Source organism: Chiloscyllium plagiosum, unplaced genomic scaffold (genome assembly GCF_037043375.1).
Source record: "Chiloscyllium plagiosum isolate Xiang-an unplaced genomic scaffold, Cpla_swu_hap1 HiC_scaffold_30, whole genome shotgun sequence".
Classification (NCBI taxonomy): domain Eukaryota; kingdom Metazoa; phylum Chordata; class Chondrichthyes; order Orectolobiformes; family Hemiscylliidae; genus Chiloscyllium; species Chiloscyllium plagiosum.
Genome location: NW_028270168.1, coordinates 17,893,067 through 17,915,795, shown reverse-complemented (window position 1 = coordinate 17,915,795; position 22,729 = coordinate 17,893,067). Strand labels below are relative to the sequence as shown.

Sequence of the window (22,729 nt, the reverse complement as noted above, 5' to 3'; positions counted from 1 at the left end):
TTGAAGATAAAACAATTATTTGACAGACTTTGAGATGTTTTCACCTGCAGTTGCAGACAGAAGAATCATAACCATAATATTAATAATAAATCTAATACAGCACTCAAAATAATTTTACACAGAGCTATTAGAATGTGGAATTTTCTATCATAAGGAGTAGCTGAAGCACTATCATTGAAGCTTTTAAAAGAAAGGGTAGCTGAGCCTCAGAGGGCCAAAAGGGATAGAGAATATTATGCAGAAAAACATTTGTGTAGAGCAAAAATATCAGTTTGGATATGTTGCTATGCTGAAAGGTTGTTTCTATCATCAGACATTTTCTTCTCATTTCTTTGGAACTATAAACTGAAATGGAATTTGCATGCTTTAACGAGGAAGGTTTGAGAGAGTTTGGCAACTTGAAAATCAAGTGCTGCATATTGTTGAGCTGTGTAGCACTGCTGCTTTTGAAAGAAAAGGGAGTGGACGATAATGAACTCCAAGGATCTTCTGAATTGAGGAAATTCTGCCTAACAACAGTCATTGACCGTTGCTCTTGCCACTTCCACTTTTTCACAACTCTGCGTGAACAAAGAACCATAAGCATGCAGAGCCTGCAGTCTCCCTCCCCTGCCTAGATTCTCATATGCAGAATAGCCACCTGCACAAATCATTCTCAAAAAACTGTCAGGATGATGCCAATTAATTATCGGACAGTCTTAAAAGGCTTAAAATACTAGGACTTATGACTTAGCATATTTTCTACATGTTATCCTTGTTAGTTATGCAGTGTCTATTATAGGTAGGGAAAGGTTGGTGCATCAACTATTTGTTGGAACAGTAGAACATGGATTTTGTGACAAAATGATACAAACAAAACCTTTATTTAAAGTGGTCAACAACGAGTAATTATATGGAACAGGTTTCCAGGCCACTGGCAAAACACCACAACAAAGAAACAATAAGTTACTCATTGATCTTTAATTTGGATGGTTGAATCAGTCATCATTTTGGACTTTTTCCCATCTCTGCCTACTCACTTATAAATATGACACTGAATGTTTTATCAATATTCTAGGAAATGATCCAGAGAGAAACAGGAAACTTGCACAGAGCAAATCCCTAATCTCAGCCGGACCAGACAAACATCATTGAAAACAAACCAAAAAACTACATATCCTCGAATCGAAGCTTGAGAAGAGTACAGAGACTGAGAAGTTCCAAATCAGCAGTGAAAAGGACAGACAGAAGCTAAATCAAAATCGGTGTTAAATCTCTTCCATAACATGCTGCAGTGGAGTTTTGTTTCCAGTGATTCTCCCGTGTGCAACAATGTCTTTTAACAAAGGTGTGAGGAAAAACAGTAACTTGTGTTTTGGACACAAATTCTGAAGTTCAACAGCAGCTAGAGATATTTAATTTTCATGCACAATGCTATGTGAACAGCTATGAATCGTACATAAGGCCATTGCAAATTGAATCAGGCATCTGTGACTCTACTTCCATTTGCACCCCATCTAAAATTGTTTTATATATAAAGATTAAAGGGCATAAAAATTAAATAAAAGAGTGGAGCATGGAGGTGAGCATAGAACAAGTGCTTGGACATAGCTAAATAAAAAGCAATGACCAAATGGACTTAGCCGAAAAATGTGAGGCGCCGTGTATCTACACAATTGCTGGAAATAATTACAGGCATCCAACTTGTCTCAGAAAAAAATAGACTTTCATAAATATTTACAAGTAGGCAATACAATTTGAACAATTACAGCACAAATGATGCCAACATGTACACATTCAAGTGGATCTCCAAATATTTCTCACCTGTTGTGGGTACTGCAGTCCGCCCCCCATGGTGCCTTGGGCCCGGCCCTGCACACCCACGGGATAGCGCTGAGGCGCTGGAGGTCCATACGGTTGTCCTGGGTAAGGTCCGCTCTGTTGCGGTGGTGCCTGCTGTGCATATGGATTATTGCTGCCGCCATATGGCTGAGGTCTTTTCATCCCCATCTGGTCCATTGGGCTAGTTGGCTGATAAAGGAAATTGATCAGTGGTTAGTTACTGATGAGAGTATAACTCCATCATAACAGCTGATATTGTTTCCAAAGGATCCACTTGTTTTTCAAAGTTTTGTAATTAGTTAGAGAAAATAAGCTGCTACATTACAAGCCTGGAAATCAATTCAGCTAAACAAAAAATCAGGCCTTTCTACCCCTTTTAAAAAAATATGTTTCTCTCTTATTTGTGATACATATCAGCAAGAAATACATATTAAAATTACAAGACAAGTCAGTTAATCAAAATGGTGCTTAAGGTATGCACATACTCAAAACTTCCTAAAACATTTGATATACACCACTGGCATTAAGCCCACCTGATCAAATTTTGTTCAGTGACTACTGCATGACAAGCCAGCCCATCATTATCATGAGTGAGGAGTGCATATGGTAAGAATAAGAGGAGGATTGCATAAAGAAAATGCAAGAAAAGCTTGAATTGTTGCATTGTGAACATATCCCTCTCAAATACACACATGGATTACAGGATGAAGCGCTAGACTGACACCCTCAGCTGAAGAGGGCACATACCATGCTTCAGTGACAAAACATGATCACCACAAGTACTCATTGATGAAAGGACTTCAGACGGAAGCCAATTCAAAACATAAGATGTCAGAACGGTCATAAAAATGGTTACAGCAGAACCAAAGATACTACGCTGTACAGCAATATTTAGCACTTAATCCAAAGATTCTCAATCAGGAAGTCAATCAAGAGATTATTCTACGAAAGTCAATTTTGATTAAACAAATTCCAAATGTACATAGCTTGCAAAAACCACCACCACCTTTGATGCAGACTTCTGGAGGTCTTTGCTGCATTCCTTGTCCATGTAACACTGCATTCCTGATGTGCACATATGTACAGGATGAATTTCTTAAAAGTTATTGTTTTATATTGCAATGTGTTTTTAAGATTGACCCACAAACCAAGTGGTAAGCAATATTCATCCTGGGCAGGGGAAAGATATGCATCCATATACTTAACATTTTATTTCACATATTATTGCCCAGATGATTAGAAGCCAACATACTATTCAAGATCAAGGACTAGATGACAGACAGCAATGCTATGTAATCTCCAAGTCAGATATTACAGTTTCTGGCAACCCCTAGTTACATTCTCTTTCAAAAAGACCTTTAAGTCAACTCACCAAAGAGGGCAGCATTGCTTCTGCTAGGTCCTAGTTACACAGACCATCTATTGGTTTACTGGTTTTAAAAAAGTAACACATGAACATAATTCTTCTGTCACTGACCTCTATGCCATTTTCCCATTAATTAGGAAACAGAAGCTTTTAGTCTAATTAAGAAACAAAATCCTTTGAGAGAACTGTCACTGAAAACATTAGTGTAGAATTTTACCTTCTCCCAAATATTTTATTATTTATCAGAAACTAATCTATGCACATGAATGACATTTACATATACAATGCTGTGATTTTAAGCCTTAAACTTAGTCTGTTAATGCAAGAAGGGGAGAATAGCAGCTTTCTACAGCGTGGCAATATTACATTGCTGGCTGCCATTTTGTGAACTACTGTGGACATTTTGTGGAGTGCATTAATGCAGGCACTGCACACTTACCATAACTGCAGCTATTCAGACGGAATTCCAGTTTCTGAACTGAAACAATAATTATATGGTCATCTTTACATTAAAAGAAATCCCATGATGCTACTAAATCATACAAACAAGCAGTCATTAAGCTTACTGGACAATGCAAAAGCCAGGGGCCACATAACTGGGAACAAGAGCTTACTGATCCCTTCCACTCTTGAACTGAAGTTTCGGGAACTAACAAATCAAATTTTGTAAACAAATACACCCAATTACATTGTTGTAGATGCAGAATCACATGTAGACAAGATCAAGTATGGCTGGCAGATTTCCTTTCTTGAGTGAAACAAGTGGGTTTTTGCAGAGAGTGATAGTTTCACAGTCACCATTACTGGAACTAGTTTTATGATTCAAATTTCACTGGCTGCCATGGTGGGATTTAAATCCACAGCTTGGACCTCTAGATGACTCATCCACTGACATCACTACAACACCATTGCACCCATTCAGACCCTCTCCAAAACTATCCTGTACAAGTCCCACTTAAAGGTGCTTCAATCCAATTTTCTTTGAACTGATTACTCAATTCCAATTTGCTTCTCATGTAACCAAAGTTTTTAAGTACTTGCACATAGCCATTTACCCACCAACCCCCTATCCATAACAGGCAACCATCATGCAATTTCCAACATCTTGAATATATTGCCATCGTCCAAATCCATGGCCACAGTTCTTCCACTTTATGTTAAAATCTCTCACGTTACCTATGTGCCCGATTGCAGGATTGAAATGGTTCCTAATTAATGTCACAAGTGATACCTTATGCCTCAGGGGCAGTAATTCAGAATTTATTTGCAAACTTTGATGGTGCTAATCACATTACGCTGCTTTTAACCATTCCTGCATTATTCACCTTAGTGATGTAGAGACATTTGGCTAAGACTGGATATCTAATTGAGGCCATTGCATTTTCAACAATGAGTTCTGTTCATACTCCTTTGAATATCGCATGGCAACTTTCCTTGGTGTCCACCACCTTTTCCTCACTTATGCATTGTTTTTTTGAGAGAGTATCGTCCGCATAAGTGATCAGATTCTTGAGTTCTACCAAAGCACAAGTTAGCTTTTCTTGATCCAACTGCTGCTTTTAAAATGGGCCTGTGGTTTTCTAAATGGTATTGTTCAACTTAAAAGGGCTCTGGTCTCAGTCCTTCACTAACCATGCAGTAACTCTAAACACCTATTTAAGAACTTCTCTGCATCTCTAATTAGAAATAAAAAGAATGCAGTTTCATCTAATAAGTCACAATGCTTAACATTAAATAGCTAAACCTGTTGCAGGTAAAGTCTTTTATCTCTCATATTGCATGAAGTGTCCAAAGATCCCCCACCCTCTTTTACCTTCCCACCTGGCACTACTTCAAGACCTTCAATTTTCACTTATGCTTTTAGCTTCAAGAAACGACAGCAATTTAAAAGACCCATGAAAACATTGGCCTTTGACATGACTGTTCCCTGGAGGTGTAGTCATTTACATTAACTGCTTGAATCCGACATGTGGCCAACAACAATGATGCAATTCTACCATTTATTATTCCCCCTGCAGAATTTGAGCTCACCTTTCACCCTACCATGGTTTTGACATTTGTCAGAAATAAACATTACTTTCAAAGTTCAATAAATTAAAATTAAATAGCACAGTAGTGAAATAGTTATGAAGAACTAAATAAAAATTTGGGATTGCAACATGGCAGCCAGAAATCCAGACCAATAATTCAGAGAATAAAAAAAAGTTAAAACCCCTCCAATGCAGTTTGAAAACTATTAGATTTAAAATATTTTTGTAGCCTATGACAAAGCATTGGATATAACATATTATAGGACTTCCTCAACTGCAGATTACACTAGTACTTTTTAAAAATATATATGCGTATGTGCACACATATACACACTTCTTCAAGAGATTCAATCAATCAATCAGGTTTGTTATACAAAACCAAGAACAAGGTCAAACTTACCAGGACTTAATCCCAACTAATCAGTGATACCCCACTGAAAAAGTGCAGAGGTCACCCATCACACTTGGTTGCAATGACTACCTACCCACCGTGTACACTCACTGTTTAACCACTTAGTTAAGATCTGAGAGAAATTCCAGCAACCCCAAAAGTCAAGGCCTAAAGGAGGGCAAGAGAATAAGAAAAGGTTCAGGGGGACATGTAAAAAAAGCAGTACAAAACTCTAAGTAGGCCTTTTCAGAGAGGATATTATAAAGCACAAAGCAGTTTAAAAACAGAAGTGAAGCTGCCAGCTGTCCAGCACTGATCATCCAAATTAAAATTAACCAGATACCATTCAGTAAACCAGAAAGTAAAATCAGAAAGCACATGGGAGAACAGGGACCACTTATCACACCATGGAATATTATTCAAAGAATCATTTAATACTTCCTCAACCTCAACATCCAGAATATTTCCACCTAGATGTTTCAAATTTCTTAAGGGTTACATATGCTGATTTAGGAGCAGAACGGAACCACAGGCAGAAAAAGGGAAATAGTAGGTTCCCATGCTGCAGACCTCACCCTCTTTCTCCCCCCACAAGTAGTGACCACCACTCTACAGGCAACCGTTAGCTAACAAATTGGTGAATACGCTTGCCTCTCAACTGCCATCCAGTACCTCAATCCAATTACCATTTATTCATACTAATACTGGACAAGTATCTGTTGGACTATTCTTGCATGTAGTTCTTATACTCATGTTCAGTAACTACACATGTGCACTTTAGACAGATTGCTGTTATCGCGTCCAGTTATTTGTTCCTCCTATTCAATCATGCAAACAAAACACCAGCAATAACTAGTATCTACATAATCCCTTTTTACTCAATAAAACATGGACAGTACTTCACAATATTATCAAACAATCTAACACCAACTGACAAAGGAGGTACTTCAACTAAAGGCTGAAATCTTTGTGAAAGAGGTAGGTTTTAAGGAGGAAATGGGCTGGAGGGGGATGGAAATTAGATGTTTTAAGCAGGCAACTTCAGAATCTGGGACCTAGGCAGCAGAAAGCATAGCTTGCAGTGTCACAGTCATTGACATTAGGGATGCACAAGAGCCAGAACTGCAGTATGCAAAGATTTCCAAAAGTTCCAGTGGCAGAGTTGATTGCATAGACAAAGGGAACAATGCCATGTGTCATAAGCATGTTGGAAGCCATTAATGGTCAGTGAGTGTGGTGGCAAGGGTTGAACAGGACTTTGTGCAAGTTAGTCAGACAAGAGTGTTCCTGGCAGAGCAGGTTCGAAGGGTCAAATGCTCATCGCTATCTTCTAATCCATACATTTTTGTGTATGTTTGTCATGGATGAGCTCGTAATGAAAGACAAAAAGGTGGGAAACTGATCAGGATTGTTAAGTCCAAGGTGAAAAAGATATAGATGACAGTTTTGGCAGCATTTGAGAGGCAGGTGAGAGGGGTGAGTGATGTTATGAAGATGGAATTAGGTATTCTTGATAACGAGTACAGGGCAACAGCTTAGTTCAGGAATAAATATTCGTGAAAACAGCAATTGGAGAAGAACTGAGCTGATGGTTAGGAACTTAGTTTGTGGTATTTGTAGAAAGTAAATTTCCAAAGCTCCATGTTCAGCCCAACCAGCATCAAAGCCTGGAATGACAGGAGAGAAATTAAAATATAAAATATAAAATATAAATCCTTAGCCGAGTGAATAGAACATTTACAGTGTGATTGATCAGAACATTTTCAGAAATGTACAAAATGTCAAATGAAACTCGACTAACATTCTACAATAAATTTGTCATCTTGAACCTAATTATAGCAACTGCACTGTTGCTGAGGATAGTTAACATAGTATGTTAACGAATCAGAGATGGAGCTACTCAATTTACATAAAGTACAATAATCAACAGGGCACGAGGCCAATCAACCTTTAGTGTTTATCCTCTATAGAAGTAAACTCCCAATTCAACATTCCCAAATACTGTCTATTTCAAACATCTAACTAATCTTAAACATAGATGGAGTCTCCGCTATAAACTTCAAAGAGTTCTACAGTGTCACTTCAATATATGCAAAACATTATCTGCATTCTGCCCAAAGTCCTCTGTGTTTATTTTACTCAATGTCCCCTTGTTCTAGATCTTCAATTACTGGATATGTCCACTTATTATGTTCCATCTGCTCAAAATTTCAGGTATCTTTCAAATCACCCCAAAATCTCCACTCCAATTTAACAAACCTTTGTCTTTGTACCTCCTTACAGCAGGCAACTTCCATTTCCAAGCTGTCAGCAAGCAAAGGACGATTGTCAAAATGTTTTCTGTATCAAATCTGACTTCATCATACATACACATAATCAAAAGCATTTGCCATTTTAGGAATAGAATGTGGCACTTGATTCCCTCACACAATTCACACCAGAGGGGATGGGAGCAGCAGGAATGCCTCGACTAGGAATAATCATAATTCACTCTAGGGTATGATTTGGAGGTACCGGTGTTGGACTGAGGTGTACAAAGTTAAACCTGGTGTTGAGATTTTTAACATTCGAAGGTAGACAGCAATATCCATGTTTTGTAGCTGTGAAGCAGGTGCTGAGAATGCAAATCTGGTACTCCTAGAGCTTTGTACTTTCGACTAGTTTGCTGTTGTTCCACACACAACCTCAAAACTTTGAGGTGTCCAGATGGCAGAAAAAGAGGTCACCAGAAGAGGGAAAAAATCAGTTGACCTCCAGCCAACATTATTCATCTCAGTCAGCTGTGGAAGGGATTGCTACTCATGAAACAGGCTCTATAGCAACAACAGATGATGTTCAACCCAAAAGTGACACACACCCTGGGCAGACTGTCATCTCCAAAGACAATGGATGCCCTCCAGGTTGCAGTCATATTGAGGGACTACTTGTTCCAACACAAGCAGGTTTCCATTAAGAAAGATTTCACACTGGATTACCAGTTAAACCTCAGCCGCTAGGTTTGCAGATTGGAATGAACGCATGGTAATAAATCTATGGAGGTTTCAAAATACAGAAAGAAGCCATTCAACCTGTCGTATCTGTGCCAACTAATTGCTGTGGCATAAAAATACTTAAATTGACCTATAATTTAGTAAAGGGAGCATTTAAGAATTACATTCAAAAGGTCTTTCTAATCCATAAATCGCCCAAGTACAGTTAATACAAGGAATCACTAAACCTGGTTAATCTCAATCTGAACATTAATCTGTAGTCATAGGTCATTTACTTGTTCATGTGCTTAACACCTAGTAAATGAGAAGTCTATAAAATGCACGGTTATTAACTGTGCAAATTAAGAAATAGTTTAGCAGGAGCTGCTGCGCAGAGATATATATCAAATTGTGTGAACCCATTTACTGACCCCACCTGCCATTAAATAGCGTGCATAGAATTAGCTCAGTCATTTTTATTAGTGCAGAGACTTTACAAATGGTTTATTAATTTACAACATTTCAATGTAAACTGTAAAACAACATTTTAGAAATTCTTATACATTTATTACATTGATTTTTCACATTGTTGAAATTCACAGGTACAACATCAAATGGTTTGCCTGAGTTGGAGGAAAGTATTTTAACACCAAATCCATCAAAATGAAAGCAAGCATCTAGATGACAAACATTTAAACAGGAAAAAAAAAGTTAAAATTTAACTATTTTCAGACAATAGAATAGAATATTAATTTTCAGAAGGGTTCAGTACTTTGCCAGGAAAGTAACTGAAGCTGATCAAGATTTGGTAATGTTAAATATTGCCATGATAAACATAGGAAAAAATGTATTCCATTGTTACTAAAAAGTGCCAAACTACTTAAGAGTTAGTATCACTATCTTAAAGAGTCAGTGAAACTCTAGGCATTAACATGACAATGCCAGGGTTAAAGTATAAACTAAAACCATGTTAGTCTATGGCACAGAAAGGGGCCATCTGACCCAACTCTCCAACTGGTGCTTGTGGTCCACACAGATCTCTTCCATCCAACTTCAGATAACCCTATTAACATATGCTTCTGTCCTTTCCTTTTTCAAGTATCACTCTAGAGTATCCTTAAATGCAATCACATTATTCCCTTGACTACTCCTTGTAGTAGTGCATTCCACATTCTAATTACTCCCCAACTAAAGAAATTTCTTCTGAATTTCTTATTGAATTTAGTAACGACAATATTATATTTGTGAACACTAAATCCTTCTAAAAATGAAAATATTTTATTTTAAGCCATCAGATTATGCATCAGCCCATGTCAGTTAAAGTTTGGAAATATTTTTAACTAGGTTCCAAGTATTATTCTTACATCATCTTTGTACCTTCTCAAAGGCCTATCATTGGTCCATAATATTGATCTAGATTGAACTGTACATAGTATTTCAATTATGGTGTCACTAAGATTTGACAAGTTTAACATTAATAGAGTAAGAGAGTCATAGAGATGTAATGTGCATGACTGATTTTAATTCATGTCTACGTAACTCCAAATCCCTCTGTTCCAACAAGATTTTAGATTAAGGTAACTTGGGACATTCTCATTGTTGCTACAAAATTGTCATCACATACTTATCAATCTTGGACTTTGTTTATTAATTACATATCCAGTCTGCAAATTTATACCATTCTATATTTTGCTGTAGTCTCTTTGTTCACTACAAACACTAACTCGCAACCCACTCCCAACTTCGCCTACAAATTGAAAATTTATACCCCATCAAGTACTGTACATGTTAATGTATATTGAAAATAATGCCAGTACCAATCCCCTGTGCACAACTACCTTTTGACAGGCAGAGAGACTAGGCATAATCATTAATCTGGATCTCCTGTTTTGTAGCTGACTTGCTCGCCATTCTGTGTCCTGAATCTAGGCGTTTGGATTTTACATTTCCTCAAAGGACTTAGGAAAGTCCAAATGCATTGCATTTAATACATTAATCTACTACTTCAAGTTCAGCAAAATGTGGTCACGTCATGTTGACTATACATTAAACTACTATTGGTTTCTAGATGTTTTTCTACTATGCTAAGAATTTCACGATCTATTCCAGAACTGATATTATAAGCTGATCTGTAATTCTCTGGATTCATCTTCCCTTTCATATAAGAAAATTAACTGACCTCCATTCCAAAGCTCTTCAGTGAGAGATGCAGCAGATAGCAAATAAAACTGTAGAGTTCATAAAAGAAGTTTTTTCAAACAACATTACCTGAGCTTTATTAGACTATGGCTTCTTTACCATTTATTTAAAAAACTGACCCCATATTCAGTGATAATGATAATACAAACCAGGAAAACATACAAGTATTACTCTCCTGTGATTCCATCAAAATAAATTGCATTAACATAACATCTTTAATATAAGAAGTTGCCCTAAGACACTTTATAGAGGTTCAAATTAAAATGACAACTTGCAGACAAAGGGGGTGGTTTACAAGAAAGTTAGACTAAGAGGTTAGCTAGATAGATTTTAAAGGCTGCAATAAATGGGTTGAACGAGGTTGGACGATGAAGGGTTTTTAGGAAGTGTGTTTCAGGAAGTGTGGCTAGAAAGCTGAAGGTTCAGCTTTCAAGCGCTAGGGAAATAACCAAAAATAGACTACATGGACCCATTTTTCTTTTACTAAAACTTGTTTATTCTCAATATTCTGAACACAATCAGCTGCTATATTTTACAAAACCCTGGTGCTTTGCAATGTTCACTTTCCTGAATGCTCACAACTGCAAAGATTGAAAACTTGACAATTGCAAAATAATGAAATCCCAAGATTTCTCTACCAGTGAAGAGATCAATTTTCCAAATACATTATCCAGCTCTCAGCTAACAAATCAAAGCTAACAACAGCCCTCACGCATGATAATTGTCTTTCAATGGGATGAGGTGCACTGCATTGGTACAAATGTGAAACCACCAGGATTTCACCACACTTATTCAATATGCTGCCTCCAGACAACTCAGTTTGGAGCCATAATTCTGCACCTGTATTGCAGGTGTTTTCGCTGTTCCAAGCCAACAATACTAAAATTCAAACACCCATCATACTTTACTGAAAGTCTAACAATACTACGTACATTCATGTCCTGTGTCGGCCTCAACTCATTGTATACAGGATAAAAGACTTTCACAGGTCTTTAATCTAGTCTGTAAATTAACACTCCCTTTCTGTGGACTGTTAACTCCTAAAGATACCAGTAACTTTGATACACTGCAACTAAAGTATCAGCAAATCTACAGGAAATTCAATTCTTTGGAGTTTTAAATCAGCCTTCTTACATCAACAAGGAGTCACCTTTGCCCTTCATTGGATTAAGACATTGCCTTTTCTCCTGAGAGGATTATATAGACACCATTACATCAGATACAATGTGCATTGAAACTTCATTTCCACTTATAAAATCAAACAGATTATTAGGAACTTAGTCAAAAACCTCACTATAACATGAAGAATAGCTCGGCAGAAACATTCCATTTGCTGTACCTTATGGCAAGCCAGGTCCAACTGTGGGAAGGAAGGCTCTAACACACTATTTATAAATCATTTTAAATTGAGGGCACTCTGCCTAAAATCTAAAACCTCACAGCTGTGCACTGTTTGAATTGTTGCCAAGTAAATTTTTCATCAGTCTTGGCAATGAATGAATGACACTCAGTAAAAGACAGGAGGGTTTGTGATGATGTGACGTCAAGGAGGGGGTGGGGAAGCACATTGCACACTTGTTCCAAGTGGAGTCTCTAGTTCACTCATACTGCTCTGCTGCCTGCCTCTCATTAATGCAAAGGAAAAATCCCTTTCTCTCTCTCTCGCATTTTCCATTGAATAGCACATGGCTAATCTACATATACCAAGGCCACACCATTTCTTGTCTGAAGGGTTAGCATCAGGGGCTGCCTGCCTAGGAGTTGGATTCCTGCCTGATGACTGATAATGACGAGTCAACAGATGGCTTGGGTTGCTAATAAACAACGACGGTCATGTGATTTGCCACACAGCAAAGGAAGCCAAGCTGATTGTTTAAAGACACCAGCTATTATATCAGCACTGCTTGCTATCCATGGCTGCTGAACAGGCTTAGTTTGATTATAAAACTACATGAAATAGACTTGTGCCTACGTGAATCAGCCCAGTTTGCACCCACATTGGCACAAACAAACTTTGTTTTAAACCAGATACTCTCACATGTATGATAACAAAAGACCAAACTGCTCATGGTCCTAAACTGGGCAGCTGAAAAACTAGATTGCAGCACACAAGTTAACTTTCCATACAAGATAATCCTATTTCTTCAGCACTTGACTTGCACACTAAATCAATGTATGGGATCAAACAGGTGCTAGGAGCCTTGTTGCAAAAATGTGTTTAAGACACACCCACAGACAGCAGACCATGACAAAGCAAGTGATGAATGGAACCGATTCATTTATCAAAATGAATTAACAACAAAAACAAACTCAGCAGGTCTGGCAGCATCTATGAAGAGAAAACAAAAGAGTTAACTTTTTGGGTCCGATAACCCTTCTTCAGAACAGGTTACTGGACCCAAAAGATTCACTGTTTTTGCTCTACAGATGCTGCCAGACCTGAATTTTCCCCAATAATTTGTTCTTTTGTTATATTTCCAGCATCTGCAATCCTTTCAGTTTTTTTGAATGAAATAAAGCTGCTTCCATGTTAAAAGCTCTTAACATTTACTAACTCAGCAAGTAACAGTTCTGTAGCAAAGAAAATTCCATGTTTGTGAAAATGTGATGCAGATTAGAATGAAGAATCCATCCTGAAGAAAATGCCCAAAACCAAATTTGCTATCGGAACGGAAATGAATCATGTGACATATGTACCAAAAGGAGTCCTCAAAAATCAGAATGCCTTTATTACCCGAAACTCTCTGCATAAATGTACTCAGTTGTGACTAATTATATCAAGGCCAAAAAAGATTTCAGCTCAACTGTGAATTGATGTGGCCTTTTTATGGAATGAAACAATCTATTTCATGCAGAAGACTGATCAGAGATTAAACAGTGTCCAACAATTTATCTACAGACAGCAAACACATGTGTATAAGCATTAAATCACATGTAATAATCAAATGAATTTTAATATTTCCAACAGCCAAAGTCTACAGTAATTTTCAAACAGGAGGATGACATAAAGCATTCTAAATGTTAAGTTCACTGCAGGGGTTTATGCATATGCCCATGAAAACAATTGGACAGGTGACAGATTTGGGTGAAGACATTGATCCACAATGTGCGAAACAGGTACCCCTAAGGGTTACTGAAATTATATAGCTTAACATGGGACTGTTGCATCCAACATACCCAATAAGATCAAGAGGTGCCTGTGAAGAAATATCACCCACATTGCAGTTGTACCAATGGTCTTTAATGGTTGTAGTTCAACCTATGTATGTGTGCCTCGACATGCTATTCAAATATTGGTTTATGCCAAATGCATGGGTGGATAGTTGAAAAGGACACTAGATAGCAGCTAACTCAAATGAATATTTTTATCAATAGGACTTTGTTCAGCAGTTGGAACCCAGGCTGATTTTTCTTGACTTGCACTAGAAAAGTTTAGCAATCTAAATCATTATGATTGAGCAGAATGTGGTGCAGGATGAACATTCTGTAGCTTTCCTTCATAAAATTAGTTTAAGATTATATCAAGAGAGGATGCTCAATATTAATTAAGCCAATTATTCAGAACTTTCAGGCCTTTTTGGGATGTACCTTCAGGATGGTAGCTTGAAAATAAGGAAAGCAACACGACACACACATTGTCAACACTTTTGATTCACTTCTATATACCAATTTTCTCAAAATTCTTTTGTTGGAGTGATCAAAAATTAAGTTTGCACAAAAGCAGCCAGCAACAACTGAAATTTATACTGTGACTTTAGCAATCCAGCAATTTACCTGGATTCCAGAAAGAACATCACAGCCCTATTGACTCTGCAAAGTCACCCTTAACAATATCAGAGGGCTTGATGCAAAACTGGGAGAGCTATCCCACAGGCTCGTCAAGTAATAGTCCAGTAGAATGAAACTCTCAGAATTATACCTGCCAGACGATGTCCCAGACACCATCAGCCCTGTCCTGGTGAGATGATCATGGTGTGTGGCGGAAGGGAGGTCCAACAGAAATATATTCACATAATTTGGGGAAACATTTCTTATGTGATATTGATGTTCGCCATTTAGAAATGAAGTACAATTTGAGTCTTGTAATTAAATATTGATGCATTCACAAATGAAAAGACTCATGAATTATATTACTCAATGATAAATCAAGTTCAAAATTTCTCAAACTAGTGCTCTGAATAACATTTCAGCAGTCTGGATAGCCTCATTACAGGAAAAAGGTATGAGGAGCAGAAAGACAAACAGACTTAATAATGGAAGTCAATCTTATTAAACAAAAAACTCATGAAGGCAAAATTTTACTGCTTTGTCCTGCTCAAATTAATAAAATAATTACCGATTAAGTTCATACACTGCCATTTGCAGTACTCAGCTATGACACAGTACATTGTTATATGTAAATGAGAAACCCAAATGAGGAAATGGACAGAGGTGTGTGATACTGAAAGCTGTGCAGCATCATGTTCTGGCAGAAGTACATTCTGTAAATACACTAGGTTCTAGCAATGATCTCATCGAAGCGTGAATCATTACTGTATTACTTCCTTCTCAATGTCAATTTGGTGAATCAACTAACTAACTACTTAAAAGGATTGTGGTTGATTGGGATAGATTCTCTCAACAGTGGGTGGGCTAAAATAAAAAGAACTTAGTTCACAATTTCACTAGAAGCCATGAACTCCCACATCAGCCATTGCTGATAAAGATTTTGTTTAGAAACTGAAGAACTGCAGAAGTTGGAAATCAGAAACAAAAACAAGTTGCTGGATCCTTCGGAACTTGAGTTCTGAATTACTGATAAACAGATGTGCAAACTAGAAGTACAGTGAAATATTCAGAGATTTTTAGCACAATAACTTCAGTGACCATTTTCTCCTGATTTATAAATACACTTTGCATGACATATTCACCACCAGGTACAAAGAATAAAACATTCCTTGGAGGACAGAAATAGGTCATTCCACCCATGAAATCTGCACTGATCCTCCAAAGAAGACCTCACCCAGACCCAGCCTCCAACCCTATAACCCATTTATCATGGCCAATCTACTTACCCTATACATCTTTGGACACAACAGGACAATTTAACATGGCCAGTCCGCTTAACATGGCCAGTCCGCCTAACCTGCACATTTTTGGACTATGGGAGGAAACCTGAGAACGCGACAGACATTCACAGGTTAGTCAAGCAATATTGTCACACTTACTGAATCATACTTCACAGACAATGCCCCAGGTACCATCATCCTAGAATAGATACTATCACATAAGCAGATCCACAAGAGGCGAGTTAACTCTGGGCTCTCAGTCTCATAGCATCAGATCAAACATGGACAAGAAAAACTCCTGATTACGACTGCCTCTCATGTCTCACAGAAATCAACAAACCCCCTTGTTGAACACGAGGAAGCACTGATAGCAGCAAGGACACAGAATGTACTCGAGTGGGAGACTTTATCTAGAGTGGCTCAGTAGCACCAGTCCTGGCCAAGTCCTAAAGGACACAGCTGTTAGACTAGGTTTGTGGCATGGAATGAGGGAAACATGTTTGACCCTGTCCTCACTAATCTACATTTTGCAAGTAGGAACACATACTAACAAAGGAGTTTAGTATACACGGTCACTGAGAGACAAAGTCCAATCTTCACATAAGGAGACCCATCATTACATTGTGTGGCACTACCAAACGGTCAAATGGAATAGACTTCAAAAAGATCTAACAAGTCAAACTTAAGCACCGATGAGTCACTGTGGGTCATCACCACTTGTACACCAAAAAAAGCATCTAGACAGGACTAAGTTATCCCATAGCCACCAGATCTGATGAAGTTCTGCAGTTGTGAATGATGATAGACATTGAAACATCTAAAACAAGGCGGGGGCTCTACAAATATGTCTATCAATGACAGGAAGCCCAGCAGATCAGTGCAAATCTATATGCATCCATCTCCAGTCAAAGTGTAGCATGGATGATTCATCTCAGTCTCCCGAGGTCACATCATCAAAAATGCAAGTCAACCACACTGGATACTGAAGAGTGTATGGGCCTTGGCAACATCCCAGTAATCGCACTGAAGACATGCTCCAGAACATGCTTGGCCCTAACCATAATGTTCTAGTACAGTTTCAACACTGGCATCTACAAAATAGTGTAGGAAATTGCCATGGTACTGCTTTTTTGCTGTGCACAAAAAGCAGTACAAATCCAATTCTGTCAATTACCCATCAGTAAAGTGACAGAAGGGATAAGCAATAGTGTTATCAAACACCTGAAAATGCATAAACTGCCCACTGCTCAGTTTGTATTCCACCAGAGGCACTAAGCCGGAGTCCATTGGTTCAAACGGAGTGCTGAATGCTCAGAGTGACTATCCTCAACATCATCAATTTAGGGTTCAACTGTGCATGGGAAAGAACCCTAGCAAAACTGGAATTGATGAGAATGAGAATATTGGCTGAAGGCTGGAGTTATACCTAGCACAAAAAGAAAAATGCTTGTAGTTGTTGGATGTGAATTATCTCAGCACCAGGACGTCAAACTAGTATCCCAACTGGCGCAGCTGCACCATCAATTGCCTTCCCTCCAACATAACGGTCAGAAGTGGAGATGTTTGCTGTCCGCTGATAACTGTACAATACTCAGCACCATTTGTGACTCTTCATACGATAAAACAGCTCACGTCCGTATACAGCAAGACCTGTGTAACATCCAGGCATAGGCTGATGCATTGTTAAGAAATGTTCACATCACACAAATGTCAGTGGTGCAGGCTCGAAGGGCCGGACAGCCTACTCCTGCTCCTAGTTCTTATGTCAAGCAATGACCGTCGCCATTTGACATTCAGCAACTGTAATGCCTTTCAATCTCCCACTATCAACATCTTGAGTTACCACTGAGCATTAACAGACTAGACCAACCATATAACTAATGGATACACGAGTGGGTCAAAGACTATGAATTCTGCAACACCTGACTATCATTCTGTCTCTCCAATGCTGGTTTACCATCCAGCAGAGACAAGAGTAAGAGGGACTATTATTCACTTAGCAGGACCGGTGCAATTCCAGCAACACTCGAGAAGCTCATCATTCTGGACAAAGCAACCTGCTTTATTGGCACTTCATCAACCATTTACATACAGATGTAGTGTACACTATCTACAAATGCACTGCATAGATTAGCAAGGGTCCTTCAGCAGCAGCTTCTTAATCCTTAACCTCAAACAAGGAGGAATGCTCTATCACTTAGAAGGGTAGCAGATGCATGGGAGCACCACCACCTTCACACGCCCCTCGAAGTCTAAGACCACACTCTGACTTTGAACAATATCACCACTCTTTCAATGTTACTATTCAAAGATCCAGTAACACCCTTCCTATCAGTACATTGGGTGTTTTTACACCTCAACAACTGCAACAGCTCAAAGAGGCAGCTCACCACCACCACCTACTCCACAGCACTTAGAGATGGGCAATAAAAGTTCACTTAGCCAGCATCCTGCACATAGGGAATGACAAAGACACCTTGCAGGTGCATTAAAAAGCAAAATTAATAACATCATAACAGTGGAAAGACCACTTGAGAAGCAAAGTAGTGTCGAGAAGGATTTCTAGAGCATAAGACTGGGCAGTTGAAGGCACAGCCATCAATAGCGATGCAATTAAAATAAAGGATCCTCAAAGACCTGAACTAGATACAGTAAGCATAGATTTCTCAAAGCTGGATGAAAACTAGAGATAGGAAGGATAAGGTCACAGAAACATTTGTAAAGAGGGATAAGAATTTTAAAATTGAGGCATGTCTTGACTAGGAGTCAGTTTAAGGTGTAGACTATTTGGACCAAAGGGTATGTTTCTGTCTTGTATGACGACTATATGTGAGCACAAGATCAGTAGGTGAATGGGACTAGGTTAGAGTAAAGACACAGGAATCAGTTATGAATTTCAATTTTCCGCAGTTAGGTGAAATGTCAGCAATATATTGGTTTAGTCTTACATTGAACTTACAAAGACAAAGGAGGGTTTCAGCAACAGATGAACAGAAGTGGGGACAAGAATCAGACAAGTGTTATGATGATGGAAACAGTCTTAATGATAGTCAGAAGCTCAAAGTGAAATATACCAAAGGTTTGCAAATAATTTGGTTTAAACTCAAACTGTTACAAGGTAAAGAGATGGAGTTGGTCACTAGAGAGCAGAGACTGTAGACAATGACTTCAGCCATCCCAATCTTTAACCAAGAAAATTTATGCTCATGCAATACTCAATATCAGATAAGCAGCTTCAAAGTATAGCAACAGTGGAGCACATAACAAATAACGTTTAGATAGCTGTGTGTTCATAACCTGCAAGTGAAAGCTAACACCATGCTCTGGGATGGTGTCACCAAGGGATAAGGTCAAAATTGGAGGGATCATGGATACATCCTTAGATGACATCAGGTGCAAAAGGTGTAGAAGCAGGAACAGAAGAAATTGAAACTGGACCAAAATGGAGAGGCATTGGGAGGAGGCTGGTGGCATACAACCATATTAGAGATTGCAGACAGAAAAACTAGTTCACTGTTGTCACAGGATCTAAATCAGCTATAACGCAAAAAACTTGTAAATTTTTAAAGATGTCAAGATAAATTCCTTGTTTCCCACTACAGACTAAAAAGATACAATTTTGAGGCAAGTAAACAACCTCTGCAGTGCTCCCTTACCCACTCTGGTCCCTTTCAAAATAAACAGGAGCAATATCTTTCCAAGATGTCTCATTTTTATCATTCCATTCCTTTATCCATACTTCGCACACAGGCAGGACACTGCACAAGTTCAATTAACAAATTGGGTCAACATTCTTCCAACAGTTATAAACTCAGTTCACCTCCAATGGGTGAAGAGGTTTATACTGATCATGCTAACTTCATGAACAGAAGATGGGAAGATCTCTCCTGCCTCTCAAAAGAGTAAGAGAATGAAGCCAAGACCAAGAGATCCCAAGAAAGACAACACATACCAGAAGGACCTCGAATCAGATAACATTTTTGGATGGGGCCAGGGACATGCAGAGTTTGACTGACCAGAAAAACTCTGACATCGAGACACATACAGAGACAGAGACACACACAGTTATGAAGGTATGTTAAGCTTGGTGCTGGTCCTTCAAAAATAGACAGCCCTGACAAATTTGGGACAGAAGAGGCACGAAGCAGTTAGCTACACCTATGCCTGTGTATCTTGAACATCAGTGGAGTAGCGGATTCGATTCAGCTCTGAAATCACACAATGCTCAATACAGAACCATACTTAAAACAGAACTCAGTTCAAGAACTTCAGCTGAGACCAGGTGGTCCATCTAGCCATAAGAAACCTATTCTCCTCAAGGTATAAAGTAACCAGCCTTCAATGTTTGAAATGTTTATTAAGCGCACCAGATTCGTATGCAAACAGAGTATGACATTACGTCTGTCATACGCTGTCACAAAAAAGAACCCTTACAGAGCTGGACAAAGACAAAGAGGCACTTTAACATTAAATAAGATATTTCAAATTAACTGCAAAAGTGTGGAGGAATTCAAAAATTCCAGGAAAAAAAATTCATTTCAAGATGCCTCCAGAAACTATACAATGCTTTTTCAAAATGTGGGTGCTCATAAGACTATAAGACATCGGAGCAGAAATTAGTGTCAGTGCTGAAGATATTTTCTTTATTTTGGCAACTTGACCCAACTCTAAACAGTACTTTTTGCAACAGGTTCCTCCACAACCAAAAGGCTTTTCACCACATCAATACATGCAATATCTGATGGAATGCATCTATCACAAGATGCAATTTTCCAAGTATAAAAATTCCCCATGCAGCTCCAAAGAGTGGTAATAAGAAATAAATGAGCTTAAAAGTTGGTCTAAGAGTTAGGTCTTAAGAATCTTAAAGAAAAATAAAAATAAAATGACTACAGGACTGAAGACAGAATTTCAGAAAACAGGGCGAAGTGGCTGATGCCTTCAATGATTGGGTGAAAGCAATGCATATGTTATGCATAAGGAGACTGAATGAACTATGATCAGCCATCTAAAACATTCAAATATCAATACTTCAATTCAAAATGCATTCAACTCAGACTAAAACAGACCATTTAGGTCATCAAATTTTGTTTTAATTCAAATTATCTATGCTGTTCACTTTTCCACATTTCTCTCCAAGGAACATTGTAAATTTTGAAATTAATTTGTGGATTTTACAATAATTTATTGAACTCTTCTATTCTGAAGGGTTGCCAGACCCCAAACGTTAACTCTGCTTTCTCTCCACTGAAGCCAGACCTCCTGAGTTTTTCCAGCAATTTATGGTTTTGTTTTGACTTCCAGCATCTGCAGTTCTTTCACTTCTTTTGCGCACAATTTATTGTTTATCTTCAGACATGGAGGGTGTTAGCAATGACCAGGACTTGGGTACACAAGCAAGCTTAGGAACAGAGACTGGTGAAATAGACAGATACGTGATAGATTAAATTTAAAGTGGAGAAGTACAAAGCAATGTGTCTCAGAAGGAAGAATAAGAAAGCTTTATAAGCAAGCAGTACAATTTTAAAGAGTCAGAGACCAGATGATGCTTTCAGAGAAATATTTGACAGAAATAAATTGAGACTGCTATTAAAAGTATATGGCTTTATAAATAAAGATAGAATGTAAAAGCAAGTTGTGTAAAATCCTTAAAACCACTGGTAAGTTCTCAGCTGGAGGACGTATTCAATTCAAAGTACACGACTTTTGGATAGATGCAAAGGTCTTGGAGATGGTGCACAAATGTATTCAAATGGCACCCAAGTATGGAGGACTTCAGTTCAACAGGGTTACTGGACAAAACAGATGGGACACGCTTATGGGAAAAAGACAGAAGATTGGCACGAGTTACGGAAATGGTGCAGGTGCGACAGGCTGAATGACCTCCATCTGCACCACACCAATTCTGCAAAAATTTGGTAGGTCTACTTACAGCAAAAATACAGAAGATGATTTAATCAATTTGTACAGTTGAGTTCATGACTACAGAGAAGGACACAGATGAAAATCAATTGGTAAAAGAGTCAGAAAGGTTAGGAGAATCCTTTCTACATTAAAATGATCTGCAACATACTCCCTAATAGGACCATGGAAACAGATTCAATAACCTTTCAAAAGGGAGCTTGATTTTTTAATAAATCTGCAGGACTATCAGTCAAAGAACTTCAAGGGTAATAACTGGATGGATCTTTCAAAAAGCTGGCACAACTCAAACCAGGTTCGAAACAAATGTTGCTTCTTTGCTTTTCTAAGTTTTGCACCCAAATACAAAACCCAAGATTTAATGGGCCTTATCATCTTAGCTATTTTTGCTTCCCACATTAATGCCCTGTGTAACTCCACAACCAACAATCTATACTTATCCATTCCATCTAAAACCTTGCCATTTAGGAGGAATATGCTTTTTCCCAATGACTTCCAAAAAAGTAGTATTACTTCACATTGCAGCACAGATGATAACACTGATGACCACACATCCTGTAATGGAAATTGTTTTTCCACAAGACGCAAAAGCAGTTTGATACAGAAAAAGGTGCAATGTTGGTGGTAACAGCAAAGCCTCCATTTAAAAGTTGTATGTACATCAAGATATACAGATCTGGACAGACTGACAGAGACTAGTGGAGTCACAAGGTGGAGCCCTGTAACCAAGCTCACACATCATACTGCATGATGCAGTAACGTCCAATCAGCATTAAAATCAAGCTCACATCAACAGGAGGCTGTTCACTGCTTCCAATTCATTTTATTCATTGGCTTCACTTGGGTGGGCATAATCTATTACCCATTAATTGCCCTTCAGAGGTGGTAGTGAACTGCTTCAGTCCATGTGCTATAGATATACCCACAATGTTGTCAGAGAGGATGTTCCAGGATGAACAAAACACTTCCAAGTCTGGATGGAA

At 38.3% G+C, this 22,729-nt stretch overlaps 1 protein-coding gene across 5 annotated transcripts in view; it reads right to left on the bottom strand.

Annotated features, from left to right (window-relative positions):
• Positions 1–22,729, bottom strand: part of LOC122563577 (AT-rich interaction domain 1Ab) — a 126,450-nt gene that overhangs the window by 87,852 nt on the left and 15,869 nt on the right. For all 5 annotated transcript variants that reach the window (XM_043717476.2, XM_043717472.2, XM_043717474.2 and 2 more), the window contains exon 2: positions 1,804–2,010. In XM_043717476.2, the coding sequence (XP_043573411.1) occupies positions 1,804–2,010 (207 nt within the window). The remainder of the gene's footprint in view (positions 1–1,803; positions 2,011–22,729) is intronic.